The 17,174-nt window shown below is 38.2% G+C and overlaps 1 protein-coding gene across 2 annotated transcripts in view; it reads left to right on the forward strand.

Annotated features, from left to right (window-relative positions):
• Positions 1 to 17,174, forward strand: part of CENPK (centromere protein K) — a 76,651-nt gene that overhangs the window by 59,015 nt on the left and 462 nt on the right. Inside the window, exon 11 of one of the 2 annotated variants that reach the window (XM_078365455.1) lies at positions 2,672 to 2,836. The exons of the other annotated variant lie outside the window; for it this stretch is intronic. Coding sequence (XP_078221581.1) covers positions 2,672 to 2,734 — 63 coding nt within the window. The 3' untranslated portion in view covers positions 2,735 to 2,836. Of the gene's footprint in view, positions 1 to 2,671; positions 2,837 to 17,174 lie in introns of those variants that run through there. 2 annotated transcript variants of the gene reach the window in all.

A 17,174-nucleotide genomic window follows, 5' to 3' on the forward strand; every position in this document is an offset into this window, starting at 1 on the left:
CTAGGTATTTATTCTGTTTCAATTATATGTATTGTAAATCATCCCAATCTCTGGTTTATATTTTTCATGTTTTAATGATCTTTTAATTTTCATTTAATAAAGTAAAACTCATCAATCTTTTCCTTTATGCCTTGAGTCTTTGCACTTAAGAAATTCTACAATAATTAGAAAGTATTTATTTTTACTATATCAGATTCAAATCCCATCTTATTAAAGGAGTAAAATGTATCATATTGAAAGTATATGAAATTTGGCTGGGCACAGTAGCTCACGCCTGTAATCTCAGCACTTTGGGAGGCAGAAGCAAGTGGATCACCTGAGGTCAGGTGTTTGAGACCAGCCTGGCCAACATGGTAATACCCTGCGTCTACTAAAAATACAAAAATTAGCTGGGCATGGTAGCATGAGCCTGTAATCCCAACTACTCAAGAGGCTGAGGCATGAGAATTACTTGAACCTGGAAGGCAGAAGTTGCAGTGAGCCAAGGTCATTGCCACTGCACTCCAGCCTGGGTGACAGACTGAGACTCCTTAAAAAAAAAAGTACATGGAATTTGGTTTTATTTTTCTAGAAACAAGTTCTTGCTCTGTCACCCAGGCTGGAGAATAGGGGCAGGATCATAACTCATTGTAACCTCAAACTCCTAGGCTCAAGCAATCTTCCTACCTCAGCCTTTCAAATAGCTAGGACTACAGGTGTGCACCACTACACCCAGCTAATTTTTAAATTTTTTTTGTAGATTCAGTGTCTTGCTGTGTTGCCCAGTCTCGTCTCAAATTCCCGGCCTCAAGCCAGGAATTCCCACCTCAGTATCCCAAAACACTGAGATTTCACGTATGAGTCACCATGGGAGTTTGGTTTTAATGTGTACATCTAATTTTAGTATCTCAACGTTGAATTAGTAATTTATCATCTTGGCTGGGTGCGTTGGCTCATGCTTGTAATCCCAGCACTTTGGGAGGTTGAAGCAGGTGGATCACGAGGTCAGGAGTTTGAGACCAACCTGGCCAATATGGTGAATCCCTGTCTTTACTAAAAATACAAAAATTAGCTGGGTGTGGTGGTGTATGCCTGTAGTCCCAGCTGCTCAGGAGGCTGAGGCAGGAGAATTGCTTGAATCCCAGAGGTAGAGGTTGCAGTGAGCCAAGATTGTGCCACTGTACTCCAGCCTGGGCGTAAGAGCAAGACTCCATCTCAAAATAATAATAATAATAATAATAATAATAATAATCAGTAGAATTCAACATCTTTAGAGAGTGTCACTTGCTTCAATGTAATAATTAATTTCAAGCAAGTATATAATCAGAGTTCTGCATGTCACTTTTCTGAAAACGCAAGCAGTCTGATTTTAAGAAATGATTTGGTTTTCAACTTAAACATTTAGGTTTAATTCATAAGTTGATGTATTAAAAGTTTTAAGGGTTTGTTCTTACCTCTGTAAATTCCTCAATCACTGTTCTTTGGCTCTCAGATTCTTCTGACTTTGCTTCTATTTTTTAGTTTTTGAAATATATACATTTATATAAACAAATTTCTTCCTCTCCCCAATTTTCATTTATTCCATCTTTGGTTTCCTGAATGGAGTTCACTTAAATTTATTCGTTTTCTGAAAACTTAATATTTTGCGGGGTGGAGGTGTGACTAAGGAGTTTGCTGTCAACTCTATTCTGCCCATAATCTTCATTTCTTAATTAATGATGAAAGAAAAGAAAAGCTGGAGGGAATGAATGTTGGGGAGACTGGGTCCCCTTGAGGAAGGACCCCACTACACTACTGACAATTTATGCTATTAATTTTTCTCCCATCCTTCCCCAAGGAGACCTCTGGCCTTTTACCAGAGTAACTGTGCATTGGGAAAAGGGGAATGATCAGACTTTTCAGGGACTACTGGACAGTGGCTCTGAGCTGACGTTGATTCCAGGGGACCTGAAACATCACTGTGGTCCTTCAGTAAAAGTAGGGGCTTATGGAGGTCAGATAATTAATGGAGTTTTAGCTCAGGTCCCACTTATAGTGAGTCCATGGGTCCCTGGACTCATCCTGTGGTCATTTCCCCAGTGTCAGAATGCATAATTGACATAGACATACTTAACAACTGGCAGAATCCCCACATTGGCAAGGTGAAAGCTATTATGGTGGAAAAGGCCAAGTGGAAACCATTAGAGCTGCCTCTTCCTAGAAAAATGGTAAATCAAAAATAATATTATTAAAACAAACAAACAAAAAATAACAACAAAAACCAATATCACATCCCTGAAGGGATTGCAGAGATTAGACCACCATCAAGGACTTGAAAGACTCAGGGATGGTGATTCCCACCACATCTCCATTCAGCTCTGCTGTTTGGCCTGTACAGAAGACAGATGGACTTTGGAGAATGTCAGTGGATTATCGTAAGCTTAACCAAATGGTGACTCCAATTGCAGCTGCTGTACCACATGTGGTTTTGTTACTTGAACAAATTAATACATCTGGTTTCTAGTATGCAGCCATTGATTTGACAAGAGCCTTTTTCTCCATTCCTGTTTGTAAGGCCCATGGGAAGCAATTTGCCTTCAGCTGGCAAGGCCAGCAATATACCTTCACTGTCCTACCTCAGGGATATATAAACTCTCTGGCTTTGTGTCATTATCTTGTCTGCAGAGATCTTGATCACTTTTCCCTTCCACAGGATATCACACTGGCCCATTACATGGATGACATTATGTGGCTGGATCCAATGAGTAAGAAGTAACAAACACACCGGACTTATTGGTGAGACATTTGCCTGCCAGGGGATGAGCAATAAATCCTACTAAAAATTCAGGGAACTTCTACCTCAGTAAAATTTTTAGTGGTCCAGTGGTGTGGGGCCTTTCGAGATATTCCTTCTAAGGTGAAGGATAAATTGCTGCATTTGTCCCTTCCTACAACCAAGAAAGAGGCACAATGCCTAGTGGGTCTATTTGGATTTTGGAGGCAACACTTCCCTCATTTTGGTGTGTTACTCCAGCCCATTTATTGAATGACTCGAAAGGCTGCCAGTTTTGAGTAGAGAAAGCTCTACAACAGGACACTTTCGGCTCTTCCTGCCTTTAAGTCAACAGGCTAAGAAGGGAATTACAATGTTGGCTGGGTGATTGACCCAGTTATCAAGATGAAATCAGTCTACTACTCCACAGACTGATTTCAAGATGAAATCAGTCCACTCTTTTTTACCTAATGGAGATAAGGAAGAGTATGCATAGAATACAGGAGATTCCTTAGGACCTCTTTTAGTATTACCATGTCGTATGATTAAGGTCAATGGAAAACTATAACAACTCAATCAAAGCAGGACTAAAAATGGCCCAGACCCTTCCAGAATGAAGGTTTGGGTCAGTCTACCAGATACAAAGTGATGACCTGCTGAGGTGCTTTATGAAGGTACAGGGTATACAGAATGGGTAGTAGAAGAAGGTTGTCATCATACTGATACTGCATGATCGGTTGTGAAATGAGGACTGTAATTTTCATGAGTTATTTTGTTAAGAACATGTTTATATGAAAAAAAAAAGTGTGAAAGATGGCCGTTTAGAAGCAGCTCAGGATTGCACCTCCCAGTGAAAGCGCAGAGGGTGAGTGGATGCCGCATTACCAGACGGATCTTTATTGCCCACAGACCAGGAGATTCCCAGGCAGAGGAGCCCCATGGGTTGCCAGCATGGCTGTTTTGGCCTGCGTGATTGTTTTGCCAGTGCCCCGGCGTGGCGGTTCTCCGTACAAAATACACTGATCTGGTTGCCCTTTTAAGCTGGTGATTGGAGCTCTGAGAAGGCAGAGTCGCCCGTTCATCTGATTAAACAGGGAACTGAAACAGGGAGCCAAGCCAGGAGATTCCGGGGCAAAAAAGTACCACGAATCTCAGCACTGTTGTTTCAGCTGGTGCAGTGGGTCACTGCATGGGAAATCACACAGATCCCAGCACCTTTTCAGCAGGTGACTGGAACACCTGGGAGAGAGTCAACAATTCAACTTAAAAAAAAAAAAGGCTCTGAGGCAGGGAGCCAAGTGATCAGGCTCGGCGGGTCCCACCACCACAAAAAAAAAAAAAAAAACAGCAATTTGAAACGCTCTGGGTTGAGAGTTCCATGGCAAGCACAGCTGAACCCGGGACAATCCAGCTCTGTGGGGGAGGGGCGTCCACCATTACGGAGGCACTCCACCCCTACGGAGGTAGTCCGCCATTGCTGAGGCAGCCCGCTGTTGCCGAGGCAACCCACCATAACAGAGAGAGTCCGCCATTATAGATGTGGGCGACCATTGCTGAGGCAGTTCTAACCACACCCATATAAATAGGACTGCAGAGACATTCACACGGCAGCAGGGCAGAGCCCACAGCAGCTCAGCAGAGCCTCTGCAGGCAGGCAATGACTAGGCTGCCCTCGTGCTGGGCAGGGCAGCCCTGAAAAAAAAGGCAGCAGCACAATGGAAACTCATAAATAAAGCCCTAATTCCCCGGGACAGAGCACCTGGGAAAAAAAAGGGGGTGTTATGAGTTCTGCTGCAGCAGACTTAAACATATCTGCCCAGCAACTCTGAATGAACAACGGAGCTCACAGCTCAGCACTTGAGCTCCTATAAAAGACAGACTATCTTCTCAAGCAGCTCCCTGACCCCCGTATATCCAAAGAGTCACCTCACAAGGGACTGATCAGTCTGATATTTGGCAGGCATCATTCTGGGACAAAGATAGCAGAAGAAACTGCTGCAGGTGATCCCCAGGCAAGCAGGACCTGGAGTGGATCTCAGCAGTCCTACAGCAGAGGGGCCAGAATGTTAGAAGGAAAACTAAAAAACAGAAATAACTTCATCATCAACAAACTGGACGTCTACTCGGAGACTCAATCTGATAATCAGCAACTATAAAGACAACAGGTGGATAAATCCACAAAGATGGAAAGAAACCAGCACAAAAAGGAGGAAAACACCCAAAACCAGAACACCTCTCCTCCTACAGGGGATCACAACTCCTCACCAGCAAGGTAACAAAGCTGGATGGAGAATGAGTGTGATGAAATTACAGAATCAGACTTCAGAAGGTGGGTAATGAGAAACTTCTGTGAGCTAAAAGAACATGTTCTAACCCAATGCAAAGAAACTCAGAACTTTGAAAAAAGATTTAACGAAATGCTAACGAGAATGGACAACTTAGAGAGGAATATGAGTGAATTGATGGAACTGAAAGAACATGTTTATGCATGTATACACTTGTACTAAGAAAATGTCTTCATTTTCCTTTTTTCTTTATCATGTGACATAAAATTTATTGATTTCATATCAGCATTTCAGTGTTGTTAACTTTATGTATTAGCATTTAGTTTAAGGATTAGTGCACTTCCGGTTTTACAACAGATAGTGATAGCCATATTATGTTAGGCATAATTATAACCTTATTATTGTCTTTATTTGGAGATTATGTATGATTTCAGGAGATGTATATGGATTCCAGTTGACAAAGGGTAGATTCGTAATGGTTAATATTGAGTGTCAACTTGACTGGATTGAAGGATGCAAAGTATTGTTACTGGGTGTGTCTGTGAGGGTGTTGCCAAGGGAGGTTAACATTTGAGTCAGTTAACATTTGAGTCTTTACAGCTAAAGAAGTGCAGCTCATGGAATTCACTGGTCTTCTCATCGTTTTGAAGCAGCTGGGTTGATAGAATGGTGGAACTTGGAAAGGAGGACCAATGCTCAATCTGGGTGGGCATCTTCTAATCAGCTGCCAGCGAGGCTAGAATAAAAGCAGGCAGAACATGGAAGTACTAGACTGACCGAGTCTTCCAGCCTCATCTTTCTCCCATGTGGATACTTCCTGCCCTCAGACATCAGACTCCAAGTTCTTCAGGTTTTGGACTCTTGGTCCACCAAGTGGTTTGCCAGGGGCCCTTTGGCCATAGACTGAAGGCTGCACTGTTGGTTTCTCTACTTTTGAGGTTTTGGGACAGACTGGCTTCCTTGCTTCTCAGCTTGCAGATGGCCTATTGCAGGACTTCACATTTTGATCATGTGAGTCAATACTTTTAATAAACTCCCCTTCATATCTATCCTATTAGTTCTGTCCCTCTAGAGAACCCTGACTAATATAGCTTCTATTTTTTGGTTTTTAAAATACATACATGCATATAAACAAATTTCTTCCCTTCCCCAGTTTCCATTTATTTCAGCTTTGGTTTCCTGAATGGGGTTCACTTAAGTGTATTAGTTTTCTAAAGACTGCTAGCTTTTTTTTTTTTAAGGTGTGACTAAGGGGTTTCCTGTCAACTCTATTCTGCCCATAATCTTCATTTCTTAATTAAACAAAGAAAGAAAAGCTGGAGGGAAAAGTTTTGAAAGAGAAAAAGATTGGTTTCTATAATAATTTTAAAGAATTTTTACTGCAATGAAAATTCTTTCAGGGTTTAATTTAAATTTGTTTATGAAGAAGAAAATGAATGGGTATAGTACATACATTTCCATGGTAACAGAAGTGCTAAATACACTATTAAAATGGCCAGATATTTATATAGGATTTACATTCCAAGAAAAAGAAAAAAGTGAAGGGGAAGCAAGATGGAATAGATTGTGGCTGGGTACGATGGCTGATGCTTGTAATTCAAATACTTTGGGAAGTCAAAGTCGGAGGATCACTTGAGCCTGAGCTCAAGACCAGCCTGGGCAACAGGGAGGCCCTATCTCTACAAAAATAAAAAATTAGCTGGGGATGGTGGTTCATGCCTGTAGTCACAGCTATTCGGGAGGCTGAGGTGGGAGGCCCACTTGGGCCCAGGAGTTGGAGGTTGCAGTGAGCTCTGTTGGTGCCTGCACTCCAGCCTGGGCAACAGAGTGGAACTCTGTCTCAAAACACAAAAAGAGATTTAAAGGGTTATAAAGGATTGAGGGGATATTGGTCAAAGGATACAAAATTTTAGTTAGGAAGAATAAGTTCAACAGATGTACATTATGGTGATTTTAGTTTAAAACAATGTATTATATACTTGAAAATTGCTAAGAGAGTAGAGTTTTAGTGTTCTTACCATAAAAAATGATATGCATTAATATACATGTTAAATAGTTTGATTTAGCCATTCCACCATGTTTATATATATTAAAACATGTTGTATACCATAAATATATATACTTTTTATTAGTCAATTTAAGTAAGTAAATAGATAATAAAAATTTAAGAAAGAGACTTAAGAGAATGGTGGTTACATGGGCCAGTTGACTTGTGAAAATTCATTAGTCTGAACATTTGTCATCAAACTATATAATTTATGCATTTTTCTGTATGGATATTTTACTTCAATTGAAAGTTTATTTAGAAAAGACATAAGAGATAGGTCAAGCCATTGCAATGTTTGGATCTTGATTCTAATAACAAGAGGCATTTGACTTTTTGCAGTTAGGAAATCTGAGTAGGATATTTGATGGCGTGAAAGAGTTATTAATGTTTTAAGAATAATAGTGGCGTGTATTTATTTTTTAGTCCTTTTATTTTAGAAATACAGGGCAGTACTTAATGGGTGTCATGAAATGGTATCTTTAAAATAATACAGATGGAATATCTAATGGGTACATATAATAGATGAAATAAAGTTGGTCACACTTGAACACTTGAAACTGGTTGATGGCTACATGGGTGTTCATTATACTTTTTTTTAACTTTTGTATATGTTTGAAATTTTCTACAATGCAGTTAAAATATTTACACAAACACATATATACACATATATAAAGTTAAATTTTCACTTCACTATTTCCCAACCTAATCATTTTTCACCAGTTATTCCCAGTATTGACCCAATCACTTGGAGGAGACAGAACTGTTGGAAAATTTTCATTACTCTGTTTAGACACAGGATGGCACTCTTTGAATAAGTAATTAGCCAAAGTCCACTCCCACTGAGTAAGCTCCTCTACAAGCTGCTACTTTGTAGGGCAGTTTATCTTAGTTGAGGGTAAAATCTTTTCAGAGAGCTTAAGTAGATGTTTACTGCTCAGACCTTTATCTTTGTGTGTGTGCTGGCTGTCCCTATCTACTGCCAGTTCTTGAAAAATTAAGGAAGGTTAAGGTTCAAAACTACTTAAATAGTCATTTGATGCCTACTTTTCTTATTTTTGGTGTTTACAATTATTACAATATTTTGCTACCTCATGTGTTTTCATATATGTGCACACACATACATATATGTACACATACATATACATACATACATACATGTGAATCATCTTTATTTAAAACTCTATATGCCAACTATTGAACAGATTTCTACAGTTTAAATGGCATTTAACCAAATACTGCTGATTAAGGTCAGGATGAGGACTATTGACTTTATAGACAGATGCTTTCCACTTTCAACCCTTGAAGAATTGAAATAACTGTATTCTTGGACGTTCTCAGTCTGATTCATGTCTCCTTTTAGCCAACTATTCATAGATTCACCAGAAGAATTACACCTACTACCTCCGGCGTAGGAAGAAAAAAAAAATGGGCAATAAGGTTAGCAGAAGCTTGAAATTTAAGAGCCAATATTCAGAAAGATCATCCTTCCTACCCGCTTCCCTCTGGTCCAATTCTGCTTTGTGGTTCTGGCCATCGGAAATCGACTTGGCATTAACTAAGGACTGGAATTTCAAGGCGTCAATTTTCCCCTGCCCCCAACCTCGGAAACTCTTAAACGGCTCCCTATTTTACACTCAATGGTAGAGACAGATAAATGATGCAGCAGATTACACCGTTGAAAGGCAACGTTTGTCCTGAGCTATTTTCACACTTTTTCCTGTTTCCGATTTATGTGCCAGACTTTGTTTGCTTACTTAGGACATGGAAAACATATTGGGCATTTTCTCCCGAGTTTAATGCTGGTGGCTTTCTCTCAGCAAATGAAAGTGAAAGTGCTACATTGTAGCGGTATTTTATCCTTAAAGTCTGGACTGGCAGCCGGTTTGTAGGGGGGGAGGGAGGGTGGGATTGGGAAGCTTGAAGAACCAGTTTTGAGGTTTTGTTTGTTTATCTTGAAATCGCAGCAGGGTTCCTGTTTTTTTCCCTTCCTTTTTTTTCCGGGGGGGGGGGTTCCGATTTCGGATTTATTTTCATTTAGGCAGTCATTGAAGTTTCATTCAATGTACTGACTTCAAAAAAATACACTGCACTTGTAGCTTTTCCCGGTTGCACTTTAAAACACCATCCAGTCTCACCCTCATCTGGAAATAATGCAAGCTTCTCTATTCCCCCGCTCCCTCCTCCCCTACTTTTTTTTTTTTTTTCTTTTAAAGCTCCACATAACCTGAAGTCGATAATCAGATGGAAAATGTGCTGGTATTAGTCTACTTTACTTTCCCGTTTGATGCTAACCTTACTTGAAGTATTTATAAAACATAGGCATTTTGTACACTTGTAACTACTGAGTCTTGAAGTCCGCCTGCTCCACGAATCTAAGCTTTGCTATAAGTTTCCTCAGAGGCACTGTTTACGTGCAAGTTTTGACATTTTGACAGTGTGAATTTCAAAAATAAAATTACACAAAGAATGACACCGGACATCTTAACAGTGACATTGGTACATATAAAGTCATTCATCCTTCTCCCTCCCCCTTCCTTTTTCCAAGAAACAACTAATAGCAAACCAGTATAGAATTTCTAAAAGAGGTTAGAGAAGGAGGAGGAAAAGAGGCGGAGTGAGATAGGAGAGAGAGGTTAGAGAGGCCAGGATTTCTCTCATTCACAGTGTGGAAAAGTTAACATTGTCTAAGCCCTTCTGAATGGTTGGTAGTTGGTTACCCCGATTGTACCTCTACCTCCCCTCCCCCTCCACGTGACGACCCAGGACACATGCGCACCCGACGCAGTCCAGGCACATCTGCAGACTGACGTCAGTGTGCTCTGCCTCCGAGGAAAAGCTGCCAAAATTTTCTCCTGCTGCAATTCAAGTTGGCTGGGGGCCGGTAGTGAGATCTAGGGCTACTTCAACAAAACTTTGCTGCCCTTCCTGCTCCTCTTGTCTTCTTTTCTCCTGATACCTTTTGATGCTCTGCACATGTTATTTGCATAGCAAAGGCACTAAGCTGTCCAGGAAGAGAGGGCACCACTTCCACCCCCAATAAGTCTTTTTTCCCGTCTTTTCTTTCTTTTTTCCTTTCCTTTTTTGGGGGGGTGGGGAGGGAGAGAAAGGGGTTTGCAAAGGCAGCATCTCTGAGTGATAGCTTGGATGTATTGAAGGCATCTCTTATTCTGCCAAATCGGAAAGCCCGTTCTCTACAGCCCGGGTTAGCTAGACTATAGGGTTTTATTCTGGCTGCAGAGTAACTGGCTGGTGTGGCTTTGCAAAGGGGGGCAAAAAATAAAAAAAATAAAATTTAAAAAAGTTAGAGAAGAGAGGGAGTACGTGAGTCGTCCAGTGCAATCTCTATTGTCTGAATCTTACTTTTTATCAGAATTTGAAGATGAAAACGGTAAGGAAGACTTAACAATATTCAATGAAGCTTTTTTTTTTTTTAAACCAACAACTTGTGCTTTGCTTGTCTTCCGAATAACGCTTAGAAAACTTTTTTCTGTGTGTGTGGGGTTTTTTTTTTTTTAAATGGCAATGAGTGAGCTTGACTGAACTCATTTTACAGATAGAAATCTTTTAAACTCCAAACTTGTCGGGGGTTGTAGAATTCTGGGACTTGCAATTATTTTATGATGCAAAAAAAAAAAAGTTTATTTAATGAATATACGTGTTTTGTAAAGTGGACTTGATTATTATTATTGTAATCTTTTAACTGATCACCAAATAGTAATCTGGAAAGTAATAATGATGTGTCTGTTTTAAATTGATTTCCAGTTTTCTTAAAGAAAAGTCTTCTGCATTTTGTAGTTTCATGTCAGTGTGGTAAGTCTTCAGACAAGTGCATATTTTATGCCTGGGCTCAGAGGGTAGCATTAATGTGCTAGCTGTAGCCCCGATGCTCTAGGATATGTTAAGCTCTTAATAGGCTAATCAAAGAGATGGAAGCGTGTGTTTTTGATTTACTTTTGGCCACTTGGGACGTGCTAGACTTATAACCCTCTGGAGCCTTGTTTATCGGGGTATGTCTGTATATACGGTGTATGGGACCAAAGTTCAGGGATTGAGGAGGGAGAGCAAGAGTGCTGGAGTGGGTATTGGAAAGCCTCTTTTTGATAATATGCGCTACAATTCCTGTCTTTGATACTTTCTTTCCCTGTACTAGAGGAAAAGTGAGCGAGAGATTGAGAAAGCGCACTGAGAGGGAACAAGAGAGTGAGTTTCTTACTCTTGTTTTTATTTGAGCTGCCGGTGCAACGCGTTTGGGCCAGATGCCAACTGTCTGGGTCACACGCGTTTTATCCAAATAGATTTAGCGCTGCTGTCTGGAAATGGGCTGCTGAATGTTAACTTTAGGATCAACTCAACCAGGGCAGCTCAGACTGTTACCCTCTGTCTGGGTGAAGTGGAATGGTGGGGGCTGGGGGAGGTGAGGGTATGCAGAGCAGAGAGAAAAAGGGAAACTGAACCATTGCTTGAAACTTTAAAAAAGACAATTGAGTGTGATTTTCAACATACTCTTTTTACGTTCAGATGTTTTGGACTAATTTTCTTTTCTTTTTTCTTTCTTTTTTAAGTTTATGTTGATTACTCTGAAATGTTCAGATGTGGGAATGACAGTTTTCAGAATTCAGGACAGGGAAAGAAATGTAACACTAAATTAGTGTAGTTGAAAGAAATTAAGAAAATTACTTTTGGAAAATTAATTTTCTTGCGTTGCAGCCAAGTGGTAGCTGCAACCTGGTTTATGTTAATTTTATGCTTAAACGTGATCATTAGTGTTTTGAATTTTTGAAGAATAGCATTTAGAGGCAAATACGTTGATTTCAAACAGATCAAATTCATTCATTTGTCACAAATGGCTGCAAATGAAATCTGTGTAGTGGTCTTAATATTTTTGTGATGCCCAAAAAGAAAAACTACTAAAATATTTTAATACTACTCATGTCTGGTTCCAATACCTGTAAGATTAATTCCTACTCCTGTCTACTCTTGGCACTTCCTCTTTCTTTCCTAGTAACCACTAGTAGTTACTAGGATGGGTCTTGATGCCAAATCTTATCAAGTTTGTGACTTTAGTGAGTGAATGAAGGGAGTTACCATATTAAGAGAGAGTTAATAGCATATTTGGAATATGTACTGGAGGTAGTGGGGAGAAAAAGTGGGGAAGAGATGGACAGCTCTCTTGGTTCTGCCAAACAACATGGTTGATTATCAAGCTAACCTAAAGAGGAAAAGATGTTGTTTCTATTTTTTAGGAAAAGTTATAATACAGATAATGTGTATTTACTTGCTGTCTGGAAAAAAGTGTGAGACTACATGTAATTTAGAGCTTAAGTTTTAGAAATCATGGTTTGCATTTTTGCTTTTGGCTAATTTGCTTTCCTTGATAAATATGTTTTGGGTAATGTATGTGTTTAGTTTCACCTTTCCATGGAAACCAATCTCACAAAGTTTATAAATGATCTGGAAACCTTTCTACTTACAGCCTAATTGTGTCCTTAGCATACAGTAGATGATAATAAGTGTTTGTTGACAGAATAAATGGAAAATGAAATGAGAAGTTAATTTTCATATATAAAAATTAAATACCTGAAGGGAGCATGGTATTGTTGCTTCTTCCATGGAGAATAAATCAGCCTTAAATAAACAACCAGAGTTAAGATGGATGAAAGAAGTTGAGAACAATATTATACATGTTCTTTAGCTTCATAATAATAGTTCACAAGAGGAAATTATTACCTTGGCTACTTTCAGATCACTTGAGTGGGAAGTAAAGATGATAGAGGCAAAAAACCTCAAACCAGGGCAGACTTCTGAGGGAATCACTGTAGTGCAAGTTGTCTGATCTTTTTTCCTCTTAGGTAGTGTAGCTTTGATCCATGGAAGCAGGTAAATGATCCCTTAACTCTACTGTCTGATTCATTTGTATTAGAGAAAAAAAGCATATGTGAAATCAAAGTGGAACAGACATTTCGGTTCTGTTTTCAAATTTAAAGTAGTTATAAGTACCATTATCATGACAAAAATTCCTTACTCCTTGCTGTAAAAGACAATAATGATGGACTCCATCATCATATCTAGCGTATTTCACATTTTTGAGGGAAAGAGGAACATGAAACTTTTTTTGAAGGAAGGCCTTTAAAATTATGTTAGATAATGAAGGAAGGAGGGCTGATATTATTTAGCCATTAAAGTGAAGTACATAGACACTTTACATCATATGTAATCTAATTTCTTAAGTCTTTGTGAGATAAATATCAGTATTATGGTTTATTAGATGAGAAAGCAGATGCAGAGGGGTTAAGTAACTGGGGGTCAGGCCAGGACTCAAAGCCTTTGTGCTTTCTACAACATAATATTTCTGCTATACAATTTAAAAGGGTCAATACATTGTGATTTTTGGACAATTGTTTAGTATTTTAATGTTAGTCTAAACTTTGGAAACCATATCTGAAAAAGTCATAGCTTCTACATATTTATGGTGTCTAGATTAACCTCCCCACCAGATGTCAGAAAGTGGGTTAACTCATTCACTTTTATTGTGTAGGTGACTAAGAGTAGTTAGTTATGTTGATTTTAGCTGAATTATTATTATTTTTTTTTGAGATGGAGTCTTGCTCTGCCACCCACGCTGGAGTGCAGTGGTGTGATCTTGGCTCACTGCAGTCTCCACCTCCCAGGCTCAGGTGATTCTCTTGCCTCAGACTCCTGAGTAGCTGGGACTAAGCTTGCACCACCACACCTCACTAATTTTGTATTTTTAGTAGAGACAAGGTTTTGCAATGTTGGCCAAGCTGGTCTCAAACTCCTGACCTCAGGTGATCCACCCTCTCAGCCTCCCAAAGTGCTGAGATTACAGGTGTGAGCCAAGATGCCTGGCCGCTTTTAGTTGAATTCTATTTAGTCTACTCATTGACTTCATGTAAGTTTCTTCACTGAGCACTGGAGACCAAAAAAAGTGGGGAGTGACCAAGGGAGTGATAAAGGGGAAAGAAGTTCATGTGCCAGCTACTATATCTAGTGTTGGAACCAAGACTCTGTAACTGATTTAACTTCAAAGCTCCTGCTTTTTCAACTCTACACCAATGTCTTTTTTTACTGCAAATCCTTAAATCATATAGTAGTCTACTTCTGGCCAAATAGATAATACTTTTTTCTCAATGCTACTGGCTTAGTTAACCTGGGCATTTGCAGGAGAGTAGGTAAGAGTGAAGTTTACAAAACTGTAACAAGTTATACATTTCTCAAGAGAGAAAAATAGTTGCTCCCTAAACCCAGTGAACTATGTTGTAAGTTTCTCTGTAGTTTCAAAACCCAGAAAAATAGGAGAAAAATGAATGATTCAATCAAATATACCTCCATTGCTAGAAAATTAACTCAAATGTGTTAAGTATATGTTCTTTAAAGGAAGATTATAATCTAAAGTATATGAGAGACTAATTTAATGTCAGATGTTATTACTCAGAACACTCCAGTAATTAAAAAAAAATTATAACAATGGGAATGAATCTTGTTTGTGAGGCAACATGTATACTTTAATATTACATGGGAAGGTTTAGAGTATGGAATCTGCATATAAGTAGGTTGGAAACCAAGATAATGGAATTCTTTTATTACTGTTACTGAATAATGGTGTAACTTAATCTCTCTATGGATTTTTACCTGAGAAAGGATATGTAGTACCTGCTATTTTGCCTAAATTAGTGTAGAAGAAGAAACAATGACTGTTTATGAAGTTGTTAAAAACTATTCACGTTAATTAACCAATACCACTTATAAATATCTTATTTGACATTGGTTGTTATTAACTGCTATTGAATGTTTAAATTTGAGTGCCTTAAACTGGAAGTGTGATACAGTACAAAGAATTTAGACTTTAGAGCCAGACAGCCTTGTGTGAATCTGGGATCTGCTGTTTTATACCTATCTGACTGGTGAGCTTTAGTTTCTTTATTTGTGAATTGGTGGCTGTATTAGTTATCAATTGCTTTGTAACAAATTACCACAAACTCAGTGAGTTAAAACAATGCACATTTATTATCTCACATTTTCTCTGGGTCAGGAATCTAGGGGTTATGTCCTCACCTTTAGGGTATCTCATGAAGCTACAAAATGTTGGCAAGGACTAGGGTCTTTACAGAAGGCTTGACTGGGGAAGAACCTGTTTCTAAGCTCATCTATTACTGGAGAGGATTTAGTTTCTCACATGCTGATGGACTAAGGACCTTAGTTCCTTGTTAGTGATATGAGAGGCTGCTCTCAGTTTCTTTGATGTGGGATGCTCCAAATGACAGCTTGCTTCATCTAAAGCAATTAGATAAAGAGCTGGCTAACAAGATGGAGGTCAGAATCTTTTGTATCTAATAACATAAGTGACATCCCCTCAATGTTGACGTATTCTATTGGTTAGAATCAAATTAAGAGGAGGGGAACAAGGGAATGGATATGAGGAAGCCAGATTATTGGGGTCATCAGAATCTGTTCTGCCACAGGGGCAATAATATTTACTTCAAAAGATTGTTTTGGAGATTAAAAGAAGCAATATGTATTTAAAGTTTTTTATTTTTGGTCTGATCTTAAATTACCTTTGTGGTTATTACCTGTTAATCTTTTGTACAGGAACCAAATTTGCTATTATTACTAATATTGTTTACTATTTCCTATATTTTTCTTGCCATCCAGACTTTGTGGAATGCACTTCTTCTATTTGTAATGATTACCTCCAGCATTTGACTTGTAAAATTGTATTCATCTTCAAGGATTTATCTGAAATGCTGCTTTTCTCATAAACATTCCTTGATTCATTCTTCTCTGACCCAGAAGTCATCTCTCTCATCTGATGTCCAGTAACAACTTTGCGCAAACTTATTATGGCATTTGTCAGTCTGCCTTACATTTTTCCTTGTTATTTAGATTATGACCTCCCTGAGGGCAAGGATTGCATTTTAATCTTTTCTGTTTCCCTTAATCCTTTTCCGTATTCTGATGTTGTTGTAACATCATCTTTTTAATATAGTAGGACAATATTTGTTGATTAATAAATTAGTTTTCCAAGGTTTAGCAGTTTAATAACTTATAGAGACAGATATAAGGAATTTTAAATGGCTGTTGTTTTATATGTTGTAATAACCAATATTTCTAGCACCATAGGAAATGAAGTGTTTCACACAGGTTAATTTTCCAGTTAACTGCAAATACTTTTTTATATGCCTAAAGTGATTTTATTTTAACCACTATTCATTTATTCTTTTACTCATCCATTTTTTTAACCAACAAATATATAGTAAACATCTATTATATGAAAATATCATATATTAGAGATTTGGAATGAAAATCTTTCTAATATATTTTGTGTATTTTCCTAATGTATTAACAGTACTTTATCTTATTAAAAGCATTTGTCTTCTTATTTTGGACTCAGGCATAGTATTATGAATATCAGATATTGAACTATATAACATAGTTACACACAGTATAGGAACTGTTAAACTATGTAAGACCCATTTGCCTCTACCCCAAATTATATTACTTTGGGGTTCTAAAACTACATTTTAGTTTTTTATCCTTTTTTTGTGTCACAGTTTTTGCTATTTGTGGCTAGTTTTTAAGTCTCTTAGTTATTTTCTTCTTCTAATCTGCTGTATACAGGGAAATCAGGCAGCCAAGTATGCTATTCTATATCAAGTGTGAATGCAGACTCTGAGTGAGATTGTTAGTTGAAAGTCAAATACATGAGATGGGACTTAAAATCCATTATGATATCTGAAGTGAAGTTTTTAAAATTTCTTTTCTTTTAAGTTACATTCCAGAGAGTTGAAATTGACCCATGACTTGCCTTATAAATCACATAAGATTTCCAAGTAAAGTCAAGGGTTATAGTTCAACTTTTTAGAAGTTTAATTTCTGATACTGTCATAGTATTCACAGATGGCTGCTAAATGTCACTGTATTTGTAAATATACTTTGTCAGAAAAGAAAAGATGGGTGCCTTATAAAGCAACACAACAATATCTGGATATGAGTGTGTTTAAAAAGCATGTTATGGAATGGGATTACATATTGTTTGTCACTTACATATAATGAACTAAGGTAGTGAAGTCAGCCTACTTTTTATTTTATCAAA

Source organism: Callithrix jacchus, chromosome 2 (assembly GCF_049354715.1).
Source record: "Callithrix jacchus isolate 240 chromosome 2, calJac240_pri, whole genome shotgun sequence".
Classification (NCBI taxonomy): domain Eukaryota; kingdom Metazoa; phylum Chordata; class Mammalia; order Primates; family Cebidae; genus Callithrix; species Callithrix jacchus.